This window comes from Myotis brandtii, unplaced genomic scaffold, assembly GCF_000412655.1.
Source record: "Myotis brandtii unplaced genomic scaffold, ASM41265v1 scaffold471, whole genome shotgun sequence".
In the NCBI taxonomy this organism is placed as follows: domain Eukaryota; kingdom Metazoa; phylum Chordata; class Mammalia; order Chiroptera; family Vespertilionidae; genus Myotis; species Myotis brandtii.
This window is the reverse complement of record NW_005367989.1, coordinates 2,440,535-2,453,657: the sequence shown is the minus strand read 5'-3', so window position 1 is coordinate 2,453,657 and position 13,123 is coordinate 2,440,535. Positions and strand designations below refer to the sequence as shown.

The 13,123-nt window shown below is 37.3% G+C and overlaps 1 protein-coding gene across 2 annotated transcripts in view; it reads right to left on the bottom strand.

The window, feature by feature from the left end:
• Positions 1–8,397: 8,397 nt before the first annotated feature.
• The window catches only part of COL9A1 (collagen, type IX, alpha 1), a 95,308-nt gene continuing 90,582 nt past the window's right edge, over positions 8,398–13,123 (bottom strand). Inside the window, exon 32 of one of the 2 annotated variants that reach the window (XM_014547408.1) lies at positions 8,398–9,403. In XM_014547408.1, the coding sequence (XP_014402894.1) occupies positions 9,219–9,403 (185 nt within the window). In that variant the 3' untranslated portion in view covers positions 8,398–9,218. The remainder of the gene's footprint in view (positions 9,404–13,123) is intronic. The other variant, XM_005875865.2, reaches the window with a different exon arrangement.

Genomic DNA, 13,123 nt, shown 5'->3' with positions numbered 1-13,123 from the left:
TTGAAATACATAAGCAAATCTTATCATTAGCTCTTCTTCAAGAGAAAATTACATTTTATGATTTAGTAGACTGATGGTGAGGTACATTTTGTAGTCTCATCAACTTGTATTTGGCCTTTGACTTCTGAATTTTAAAGTTTCAGAGTTATATTGAGGTTTTCTTGGTGGTTAAATTTGCTGTCATTGCTAAAAATGTCATCTTTTTTGATATAGTGCATTGCTCCTGCTGAATGATTTTTGACTACTTTTTATAGCTTAAGAATTCTTCTACCATCCTACATCCATCCTACTTATGCAGAGACATAGATAGGCAATAAGAGTTTCACTTTATAACTTATATTTTTGAGGGGTTACCAGGAGGCTGTTTTATCAGGGAGCCCAAAAAACCCAACATAGCCAAGTATTGAAATGATTTTCTTAATTCTGTATAATGAGCCAAATTCAAAGCCGGCATGAATATGTATGGCATGAAAAGGAAGAAACGAAGTCCAATTGTGTGTGAGTTCCACAAGAAAAGTCTAGTACTGTAGTCCCTTTGCTGAGTTTCTCCGTTGGGAAACAGAAAGCTGTTTCCCCTAAGAGGTCTTCGGTGGTGAAGGCACCAGGCTGTCTTTGGTACTGGCAAGAACTTTGGACCCCTGTATCCATCATCCTTCTGGCCTCATCACTCTCAGACTGTAGGAGGAGACCCAGCCATCAGAACAAAGGACGAGATGAGTAGCGGCTGGAAAAGAAACCCCTTCCCTGTGGTGTGACAGATGCGCATGGACAAGGTGAAGCCCAGAAGCTCTTAGGGAGAAACATGTTTCTCCAGAAAGCTGTTTTCCCTAAAAGCTGCAGCAAGAGGTACAGGCAGCGACAAAAAGCCATGGGACTGGAGATACAACTAGCGCTCAGACCAAAGAGTTAACACTCACTGCAGGGGGAACAACAGGGGCTGCAAAAGACTACGTCTTCTGGCAGGAAACGAAAATGCAGTGATCGCCAACCACATCACTAAATGATATTTGTATTGCCTAACTATACATTATTTTGAGAGACTGTGGGTTGAAAGCAACTCATTTTCTAGAACGTTGAGCATGAGGATGTTGCTGAAATCTAAGTATCGGGTCCCACCGATGCTGAGAGCTTGCTGCCCACAGCCCTCCTGTCACAGAAACCAGGAGGTCTCACCTCTTCAAGAAACAGGGCCGATTCCAGCTTAGCCAAATCAGGCTGGGATGGTAGCTTTCAGCTGCTAATTGAAAAAATGCGTTTAGAAAGGCAAACCCACTGAAATTGGAAAAGCTGTGAACAGAGTTGCGTTGGGAGCGTGCCTAGATTAAGACAGGCCTTGTTCAAATGCACCCATGAGTTGAACTGATTTTCATTGTAGATTTATAAACTGCTGGTCAGGGATATCTACATGGTTGTGCATACATACAACCTTTTGGTTATTTCATATTGAATTATGTTGTATATTTCAATTCCAAGTTTATTTATTTTTTTCCAAGGTTATTTTATTTATTTCAAGTGGTTTTAACTTTAAATTGATTTTGTTCTTTATTCTCTTTCTTGTGCAATACTTACAATGGTGCTGTGTTTTAAAATTATATAATTGGAATATACATATGCATTTTTTAGTTCAATGATAATTTATCCCAAAAATATATACAAAAATCTAAATCTGGTGCTATGTGTATATCTTGAGCTTTTAATTTGTTGACTTTTCTGAAAGCTTACAGCTCATCTGCCATTCATTAATTTATTTGAATTTGTCATGAAGCTAAATATTTTGTTTTCAGAAATTATATTTTCATATTAATAGGTTGTTTATCCTTATACCTCTTTACTAATCCAGAAGTATTTATTTTAGCATTTTAATGTTTTCATGAACTTTTTTGCTGATGGTGATCAATGTATTTTCCTTTGTTTTCTTTGAATTGATCCGTTCATCTACATCAAAAGACTCGATTCATTTCCTTGTTTCATAACTTCTGTTCATTTTAATTCCACAGACTATGCCATGCATCCTTTCTTACGAATTGCATATTTAGGAACCTTCTTTTTTTCTAAATTCCATTAATACTGGGCTGGTTTATTCCTGTCTCAAGAATTTGTATTTATCCAGATGATTTAAGTATGGGGGGGTATATAATGGTATATGATGTGTATTACAAAGTAGAGCTGTCAAGCTCATTTTTTATAACTGACACATATGACTAAATATACCTTTGGCAAAACCATAGAAACGGGGCTGTGTCCCCATGGGATGAGCCTTTCTCACCCTACTGCATTACTTACCTTCCAACACTTGTTCCTGCCTCATCTCTGGACAAATGATACCCAAGGCTGGGTCCAGCTAATATAAACACCAGATAAAGTGAATATTTGGCATTTGCCTAATTTTTTTTAATAAAAAAGAAAATGGATAATTTAGGCCCCAAAGTAGGGTGGAAAATTCTCTCCTAAATAACTTGGTGGTTGCCAAGTCTCTTGTATCATTTTACTCCATTCCAAAATATTTGTTTACTTTCACATAGATGTCAGTAATGTCCACAGCAGGGAAGAAGAATTATCAAATTTCCTAATTTATCTCTTGTTTGGACTCCAGACAACATAAATGTTGAAATACAAAGTAATTATAGGCCATGAGGATAATTAATAATTAAATTTGTGTTTGCCCTACATACATATTTTAAATTCCAGTCAAACATTTTATACCAAGATAAATTAACACTTCAAATAGAAACCTTTCTATGCAAAAAACAAGGTATGATGTCAATTAATATTTATGGCCTTTGTAATTTAAAGAAAAAAGGAAGTATCATTCATGAGTTTGTTCATTGTTCTTTCCTACTGAAGACATTAACCTTTTTTCCCTAAGCATAAAAGAAACACAGGCAGTCTTAACCTTTGAAATTTGTCATCTTGTGATCAAATTAATTTAGTTAATTATTCTAATCCATCTGCTTATTTCTATATTTCATGACATTGTTGAAACTTTAAAATTTTAGTGACTTATATTATGGAGCTTAAATAATTATCTTAACATATGTTCTCTATAATTGTTATTTGATGTTTAGATTTTAAAATAATTTTTTGAGTATGTTTTAGGAGTTAAATAAGATTTAGCCTTTCTGCAGTCTCTCACATCTGTTGAGAACCTGTGATATACCTCCTTTTGTCCACAAGATGGTGTTTTAAAGCAATTTGTATCATAACTGAACAGACTTGCAGAAATACAAGGGTAGAAACCATTTAGTGGACAACTAAATCAGACCTTTGCCTTTGCACTTTTCTTTTTACTTTTGTAAATAATTTCTTGTTAACATGTGTTTTATTAATTTTTTGTTAATTTATATATTTTCTCATTGTAAGTATCTCTTTGAAGCAGACAAAATAACCTTTGATTTGTTAGCTCTTTCAATTTTATTTCTTCAGTGGATTTATATACCTTAGTTAACTTGAAGATTTACTATTTGTAACTTTTGTTTGTACACTACCCTCATATTTTAGTGATTAACATGAAAACACCTAAAAAGTCATCCTACCTTTTATACAGGATATATACTCGCTTTTGACAGACAAGCAAAATGCATTTAGCTTAATACAAGATGTTGACCATTTATGAAATTGCACACTGTCTAAATCTTCATATTATTCAAGGTACTTAAAATTTTACAATTAGATTTGTATAATATTTTTGTTTTTCTAGAACTATATCACTATTTACAAAAGTAAAATAAGGAACACCATTTTTCAAAATACCATTTTAATTTTTCCTAACATTGGTAATATTATCCTGAGACTGAGAATTTCTAGATTGTTATATGCTTAAGTTTTTCAATGAATTCTCATAAAAGTTTTGTAGATTTGCTCATTGCTCTTGTTCTTAAGTTATTTTTCATATTTGTTCATGTTCACCTTCTTAAGACACAGTGTGTATTGTTATTGTTTCCCAATGTTCTTTCTTAACATTCTAGTGTTGAGGAACGTACCCCCTTTTTATATGACTTCCTCTCAGAGATTACACAGACTTCTAAGAGGAGGAGATGCAGAAAAGAATTGAATTTGTATGTTTTATGCCTGGATACTTCAAAGTGACTTAGCCTTTGAATTATATTTATTTATTAGTTGGCTGGTATACGTAGTATTAATTACATTAAATTCATTTAAACAGTAGGAGTCTCAAGAAACAAGACAAATGGATGTCTTCATTTTCATTGTGTGGTGTACCCTAACATTTTTCTCAACAAAATCATGCCAGAATATCTGGTCACTTTAGTTAAATTGAATAAAGAACAAGATGAACACAGAGAAAACTCATTCAGACAAACAGACCCAGAACAGCAAAAATATACCTCAAAGATTAGGAAGGCTTATAAAACCAAAGCCAAGTCTAAGAAAAATCTCATTGGGGAAAAAAAAAATTCATGTTCAGGTCCCATAGTGAGTGGTACAACTCAAGGAGTTAGCTACTTAACTTCATGAATTTGTCAAAAGTCAGTACTACCAGTAAAATAGGAGACTCCACTGAACTTAGGGGGTAGGTCAGTACGATGTAATTTTGTCAAAAGGGTTGCCAATTGTTTGACTATAATAAGCTTGTGGGTGTAAAGATGGTGATTACAACTTTTTATTTTGCTGTATTATTTAAAGTATATTTTAGGGTTAAATACTTGTCAGTGTATTATTGTATTTAAGTTCAGACTGTTTTATGGCATATTTTATAATTAATTGTGCCAAAAATAACATTTTCCCATTTTGTTTGTTCTCTCTCTTACCTCATCAAACTGTTTAAGGTTGAATTCAACATACTCATGTTAAGTGGAATGGCACTAATTTTATTCTAAGTTTCACGTGGATATAATGCTTTGAGACCTTGATTCCTAAATATACTCATGATGCATAATGAGCTTGTCGCTTATCTCAGCAATAAAGAATTTGACCCTAAATCCAGGAATTCTGAGGTGCAGTTATCAACACCATGTCTACTCGTCACCACCTCTTGTGGCCAAAGAGCCACACTTGAGTTGCATTGTTAGGCCGCAATGACAGGAATGCCCTGAGAGCACTCCCATACCAAGCATGAGCCACACAGGTGCCAAGATACCTGTCAATTGGTCTGTTGCAGAGTTCTTGTTTATACTGTGCTGGTCGTTATAGTTTTGTTTGTCACACTAATCAATGCTTAGTTCATGCTACTTACATGTATAAATTCATCTCCGTGGTAGCTCATAAAGGTCTGATCTAATGATTGAGATGAGAATTAGAAGCGGAAGCAAAAGTCAGAGAGCAGGCAGGCCTTTGCAACTTCTGTCCCACAAAGTGATCTCACTAAAGTCACTCGGGACTCCTTGGTGTAGAGGGGCCGGTGCAAGATAAGGAATATCACAATTACTAGTAACTTACTCATAAACATCATCATTAGTGATAATAGGCAATAAGAAGTTAATACACAGCATGTTTCCTTAACAGAAATTAATTACATGAAAACATGTCAATAGGTTTACATGTTTACTTATAAATTGCTGACACTATTCTCATCTTCAGGTCCCCTTCCATGTAGAAAACCAACCAGGAGCTCTCTCCGAAATATTCTTAAGCCTTTTCACACACAAAATTTCAACTTGGAGGGCAAAAACAAATTCAAATGAATCTCAAAAAGAAAGTTACTTCTTTGGAGCCAATTTCTCTCATTTGTTCTCTCTCTACTTATTCTTAGAAAACTTGTCTCAAGAGCAAAATGTGAAGGCATGTTAAGGGAAAGTTAGCATGGATTGTCATTTATTAAGACTATTAACAGTAATATTATTAAGACTAAACATAAAGCAGTCAGCATCCACTTTCTGATAATCTAATGAATATGGTGCACTTCCTCTACTTAATCATTTAAAGAGCATTTGAGCATGTGTATTCATAGTCATACATTTGTATTGTCACCACTTTTGACTTAATGTTTACTGAGCCATATGGACTTAATACTGCCATGTCCTAGAGCACAAGCTAACTAAAAAGGATGAAGTACGCAACTGAAATTTATTTATTTTATTCTATGAAAAGAAAGGACTTGACCTATATTTATTGAGCACAAATATTCTTTTTTAAAATATATATATTCAAAATCATTTATAACCATTGCCCATTTGTAAACAGAAAAACTACTAGCTCACTAGTATTATTGTTCTTATTATTGCTTTTTCACTTTTACTTTAGCTTCTAGGACATGCCTAAAAGCAATTCCCTTGACACTTGGTATGATTTTATATATCTCTAGTGTCCTTCCCCTTATATTGGTTTATTCCAAGATTATTGTAAGTCAGAGACACCATAATAGCCCAAAATTAAATAATACAATAAGAGGTGATCTTCTGAAGTAGGGATTTACATTAAGCTTATTTCAGATTGCAAATAAATAAATCAGACTTAACTAATGATGTTTAAGAATAGCAATATGTATTTAGGCAGGTTGAAATATTAAGTGTCCGTAGATAACCAAGTCAATTACATAAGTGATAGGACTACTCATCATACTCTTCTGGTAGACAGAGGTCAGTTATGCCAAACCATGCCAGTGAGGTTATGTGTTCAGTCAGACCGGGAAGTGATTTCCATAGTTCTTACCCAAACTGTCAGAGATTTGAAATGAAAATGCCACAGAAGCCCTGGCTAGAAAAAAATCAGACATCAGTTGCCCCGAATAACATGCCAGTTTCTGACCAACTTTAGTCACACGCTCCTGTCTCAACAAGTGCTCCAGGAGACACTTCATCCAACTTTTAAAAAATATCTGAGAGGTTTTGAAGATTTCTGTTTTGCTACAGAAAGATATTTGGTCTAATTCAATATTTATCAACTCTTTCACAGAGAGGCATTGCTGGACAGTTTTCTTTGCAATTTCTCAGTCAAGTATTTACTGCTTCTATAAACTATTTCACTTAACTGAGTTTAACATGGATTGTTCCCACCACTGGGGATCTGCAAGTTTTACCTAATTTGTATGTAGTTGTTTCCAATATTGCTTATGATGTCTGTGGAGCTTGGTGAGTAGCCTTTTATATATCGAGTTTGTAAAACCTTTGAATGAACTGTTCTTTTGAGGGGTTTGTTGTTGTTGTTTTCTTATGAAATTTTGTTGTTTTCTTATGAAATTATTTTTTTTAAACTGAAGTTTGATTATTTAATTTGTAACAAATTAGAAATATATTTTCTTCTCCATTTTGTTCTCAACTTAACATAGCCTCCAATCTTTTTTTTTAATCAACCTAAACCTTTATTTGTAAGGAAATAAAAAAATACATTGCAGTATATTCTTCTTACGAAGATTATATTACTGAACTGAGAAACATATTTATTTGGTAATCTAATTTTTCTTTTATTGTATTTAATTATGTCACTCCAGTTAAAATAAAACCACTTGGTGAAAAGACAAGGTAATTTCTTTGCATTTATTTGATTATATGTCACAGACCCTGAGAAGGTTTGCCACTTATATAAAGATCATTTCAAGTAGCTCGAACAGATATTTCAATTTCCAAAATGTATCTACTCCACACAAAGGAATGATGTCCTTCTCAGTGGGTGTAAATAGCATGATCTATGGAGCCAAGTTGAAGTCTCTCTTCTTATGCACAGTCTATGCTGGAGGTACAGAATAGATGTTGTAAGCAGTGTGAAAGAATCCCAAAGGCAGGTTACACAATGATTGATTTGGCCAAATAAGTAGGGCTAACATTTTTAAATGTATAGAGCGTACATACAAGAAAAAAATCTTATTAGGGCCCATTCCTCTTGACTTGAGAGAATTGAGTTCCATAAACTAAGTGAAGGCATTGACTATTTTGTGCACTGTGTTGGGCCCATGGACAAGTCACTCGTATGCACTGTGACATAGAATGAATGCATTAAGTCTCATTGATCATTTTTGTGGATGTTGATAAAATAGCAAACCAATGTGATTACGTAAATGATAATCAAGTGCTTGAGTTGGTCAGGCAATACCTAGTTTATTGATAAGAATCCAGTGCTTTAACAGAGCTGCCTTTATAAAATGTATAAGAAAAATTGTGAAATAGACATTTTGCAACAGTGACATTTTGATTAGGCGGGAGCTAACAAACCATTGCAATGAAGGCAAGAGACTGTGCAAGGCTAGACTTAAGGGGTCGATCAAGTCACTGAAATAGTCTGCAGTCATGTTTGTGCATAAGCATTTGTGCATTTTTCCGGGGTTTGGGTCCATAGCTTTCATTAGAATTTCCAAAAGCTCTATGAAGCTGCCCGCCCTACACCACATACCCATATACAATGGATTTCTGTCACTGGGTAGCACCTTCAAGGGAACAGTAAGGGCTTTTTAATTTTTCTGTGCAAAAAAATCACTAACATAAACTTAGAGAAATAGCAGTAATTTACATTTTTAATGCATCTAAATAAGTTCAGTGACTCCTTTTTATGGAACATGATTATTTACAAGAAAACATGCAAGAGATTAAGAAACCATTTTTATTTCTTCTTGGGTACAACCAGAGATGTTACCTCACACCTTTAAAATAAATAATCTCATCAATAAATCTTGAGCATGACAGGATATTAAAAGTCCTTCTTTACTTCCACATAGAAGAGCTCAAAATGTTAACAGGTTTGGGATACAGTACAATTCCACAAAAATTCAGGCTGACCATGGAAACCAACATGTGCCGTGGAGAAATCATTCCTCACAGCACAGCGCTTTCTTGTCACCCCAGAGAGCACACTGATGGGCATTTTAGGCACCCATTCTATTGACTGCAGAGGGGTTTCTTCATAACTAGTCTGCAGATCCTCTATATGGCTGCACAGTAATCTGAGAACATCTCATTACAAATGAAAATAACTACTGCAACTGAGGTAAACCAAACAGTTGTTTCTGTTTATTGGCACCGTGGCCCACAATATGTCACATATGTATAGCACACTAAAGTTCAAGATCCTGGGAACAGGATTATAAATGTATTCAAAGGGAGGTTTTGCTTGTTTGTTTTTAACCAATGACTCTGCTGTCTCTCCTCCAAGGGAAAGGAAAGAGGATTTATTGAATAGCACCATCGATCTAAATCTGATTGTCAAGTAGGACTTCTGCAATAATGTTGAAGGTAATACACTGCCGTCCCTTGCCCCAGCTTCGGGTGGTGTTTGTCCTCCCAGCTCCTTTGCCAGGGGTGGTTTATGCAGACAGCCATGCAGCACTAAGCCTCTCACTGGACTGGCCCTTTGCTAAAGGCTCGCTGACCAGCCTGCATGGTGCAGGAGGCTGGCTCGCAGAAACCAGGAGGGCCAGCAGGGCCTGGGGGACCGGGCACACCAGGAATGCCTGCCACCCCTGGAGGGCCTCGCTCACCATCCCGGCCATTCCTCCCAAAGCTGGCAGGACCTGGATCACCTGAAACACACACAAAACAATTTGCAATGTGAACACGAGAACACTCAAGGCTGCAAACTGGCCATAGGCACCAGACCCTGCAGCCTGGCATGTGTACATAGGAGCTTTGGGAAATGATGGGTGATGATGATGATGATGACAATGATAAAATTCCTTCACTGGACTGAGGTTTCTTAGAAATTAAAAGTGTAAGATCTCAGCATCTCGAACCCACATTTCCATTTGTAGAGCTGTGCTGTCTGAGTTGGTAGCCTCTAGCCACATATGTCTATTGAGCACTGAAATGAGGCTAAGTCAAAACGAGATGAACTATAAGCTCACTTAGACTATGAAAAAATGTAAAATATTTCGTGAATAATGTTTGTATTTATTACATGGTATATGATATTTTGAACACCACGGGTTAAAGAAACTATATTATTAAAATTAATTACACCTGATTCTTTAGACTTTTTTCATGTGGCTACTTAAAGTTTGTTTTTCATAATCCCAAAACTGTTTATTTTATTAAATTTATTGGGATGACATTGGTTAATAAAATTAAACAGGTTTCAAATGTATAATTCTGTAACGCATCATCTGTATGTTGCATTGTTTGTTTACCACCCAAGTCAGATCTCCTTCTGTCGCCGTATATTTGACCCCTTTTACCCTTTACTACCCCACCCCACACACACACACCACCCTTCCCTCTGGTAACCACCATAATGTTGTCCATGCCTATGAGTTTTTATTTGTTTGTCTTATTTGTTCATTTGTTGCTTTCAGTTTTATAACCCACATGCTTTTTCCATCTGACTTATTTCAAAGATTTAAAATTACACACAGGTGCAACTGGCACTGGGGGCTCCCAGCACATTTCTTTTGCACAGCACTCCAGTAGCGGCACCCTTACTTCTCATAGGTGGTCAATATGCAGACAGGGATAAGAATCGCTCAGTGGTGAGGAGAACAGGCTCTGCAGACAGACACATGGCTCTAAGTCTAGCTGTGCCGTTTACAGACAGGGTGTCATTAGCAAGTCACTAATTTCTCACTTTCTGATGGGATGATGCCTTCCTTATAATTAAATTCTATGCCTGAAAGCATCTGATAAATGGGGGCTATTACTATAATTATGAGGATATTATTGATTAATATCTTCAGAGAACTGTGCAATGCACCCTACAGAGCTCCCTGGCGGTCTTCTCAGGGGCCGACCCCAAGGGCACTTCACCCAAGTCTCACTCCCTGGGGGCACCTCTCCCCTTTGTGTGTTGGAAGTTGTTTGGTTCCCCCAGTGAGGCGCCCCTTACAAAAAGGGATTTTGCCAAATGTCTGCCGCATCACACCAGCAGTGCTTTCGTGCTATTATTGCAAAGGTGGCAGTAAGAACTCAGTGTAAAACAACGTGTATCTGTGATGATTATCTAGTTCTATAGAGACCTTCCTTCTACCTCAGCCATCTGAATTTGTCCATTCGGCCAAAAGGTGAAAGCCAAATCTACATGTTCAATTACACATTTGCTTCCTTCTCAGTGGTGTTTCGTTTTCCTTTTCTATTTTAGTGGTGCTATTATATGTGTCTCCTTGGTCTTATGACATGAACTTATTACATAAACGCATATACTTTTAGAAGGCAAGTAGGTTAGAGATCCTACTTTACATTTAGCATCTCATTCTCCCCAAGAAGCTTACAAAGTAGATCCGCATAAAGCAATGTTAGGGGACAAAACATTAGTAAGTTTCAAGAGAATAATTATCTTTGACAATGTCCATCTCAAGGCTGTAGGTAAGCAGCGGTATAATTTCCCCTCGTTTATCCCATAAGCTTTCATTTGACTATATTAAGTTGTGATGAAGCCAGTGATTATGTGTTTTCCTCCATAGATGAGGCCCCTGAGACAGTTCCTCTCTCACCCAGAGCACCTATGAATGAGACTCCATCCCAACCGTGCCTTTAGCAGAGCCTATTCACATCTCCTCACACTGGGGCCACTTAAAGGTGATTTTTTAAGGTTTAAGATACGGGCCAGACAAAAGTGCATATAAAAGGAGATTTTCATGCACCTTATCAGTAGCAATACCAGGTCTAGGCTAAAATCAATCACGATTAGGAGCAGAAAATGCCCAAAGGAAAGGTTGCAAACCAAATGACCACAGGGACAAGGCCGGTATGTAGGTCACGGTGGGCAAATGGCAGCCCATGAGCCAAGTCCTATTTTTGTAAGTGGCCTAATTAGAGCACAGCCAAGATCATTCATTGATATCCTTCTTATGGCTGCTTTTGCAAGACAAGGGTAGAGCTGAGGAGCTTCAACAGAAAACACATGGCCCTAAAGCCAAAACACATGCTCCTTTACAAAAAGAGTTTGCTCACTCCCAGTGTCATAAAGAAAGAGCCCTGGATAAGAAAGCCCTCCCTGTCTTTTCTGGAAGAAAACTGATGGCACGAGTGATGAAAATTGGAATGGATAACGATACTCCAGATCAGCTTTGGGAGGGAGCAGGGAGGACTGAGGCCTGTGGTGGCCTGGAGAGCGGATGTCGGCAGCGGCTCTGCTCCATGTCATAAAGAAAGAGCCCTGGATAAGAAAGCCCTCCCTGTCTTTTCTGGAAGAAAACTGATGGCACGAGTGATGAAAATTGGAATGGATAACAATACTCCAGATCAGCTTTGGGAGGCAGCAGGGAGGACTGAAGGGAGACTGAGGCCTGTGGTGACCTGGAGAGCAGATGTCGGCCGTGGCTCTGCTCCGGCTCTCAGCTGCCAGGAGGGAGCATGGACCAGGACTGCCAGGACCTCTGATGATTTTCAAGAGAAGGTAGGAAGCTGGGTTTTTAAATAAATAGCTCTCAACTTATAATGTTAGCAACTAATTCAAAATTTTATTTAACATTTGCAGAGCCAGCCTCCTGCCTAAAACCTTCAATTTAAGGAAAGTAACTCTCTAATACACAAACTATTAAAAAGCAGAAGGAGTGCATTATGGATTTTCATGCTTAGCTCCCCATTTCAACACGTTCTAGGAGAGGCTTTTCCTTTCCACTCGCTGAGTTCATTTCAGATTCCTGCTCGTCCTTTGAGGAAGGAGTTGACAAAGCCATCCTGTCTAGCCTTGATTTAGTTTATAAAAAGCTCATCCAGCCCAATTCTCCCTCTGGCAAAAACAGCAATTCACCCTGCAGAGCTTTGGGTGATGTTATCATCATCGTCATCAATCATCATCATCATCACAAAGTGCTTTCCCTTTACTCTGCCCATGCACTGGGCTCATTATTGATCCATTTTCCTCGTGTGCAACCCGAGAGTTAGGAAGATTAAACAATTGTCCATAATTATATATAGAAAGTGTTGGAGTTAGAAACGAGGGCCTACTAGCCTTACCTAACTGTATTTCCATACCTATTGATTTGCTAACTCTGCTGAGGGTGTGTGTGTGTGTGTGTGTGTGTGTGTGTGTGTGTGTAGTGTATTTTGTTTAATTCATTGGGCCTGAATTGCCCACAAAGTAGAAAGCGGCACAATAGCGTATTAATTTTTCTAGAGCTCATCTATCATAAGAAACTAACAATATTTTTCTGAGGTTTTACCCTGTAGAAATGGTCAGAGGAAAAATAAACCAGCCTTCACATAACAGACTTCCAGTTTCTGGTGAGCCCTGACACTGGGCATTCGCTCTCAAAGGTGCTCTAAAATTATTGAGTAAGAGCTTATTTGGGAATAAAACAATGTCACAG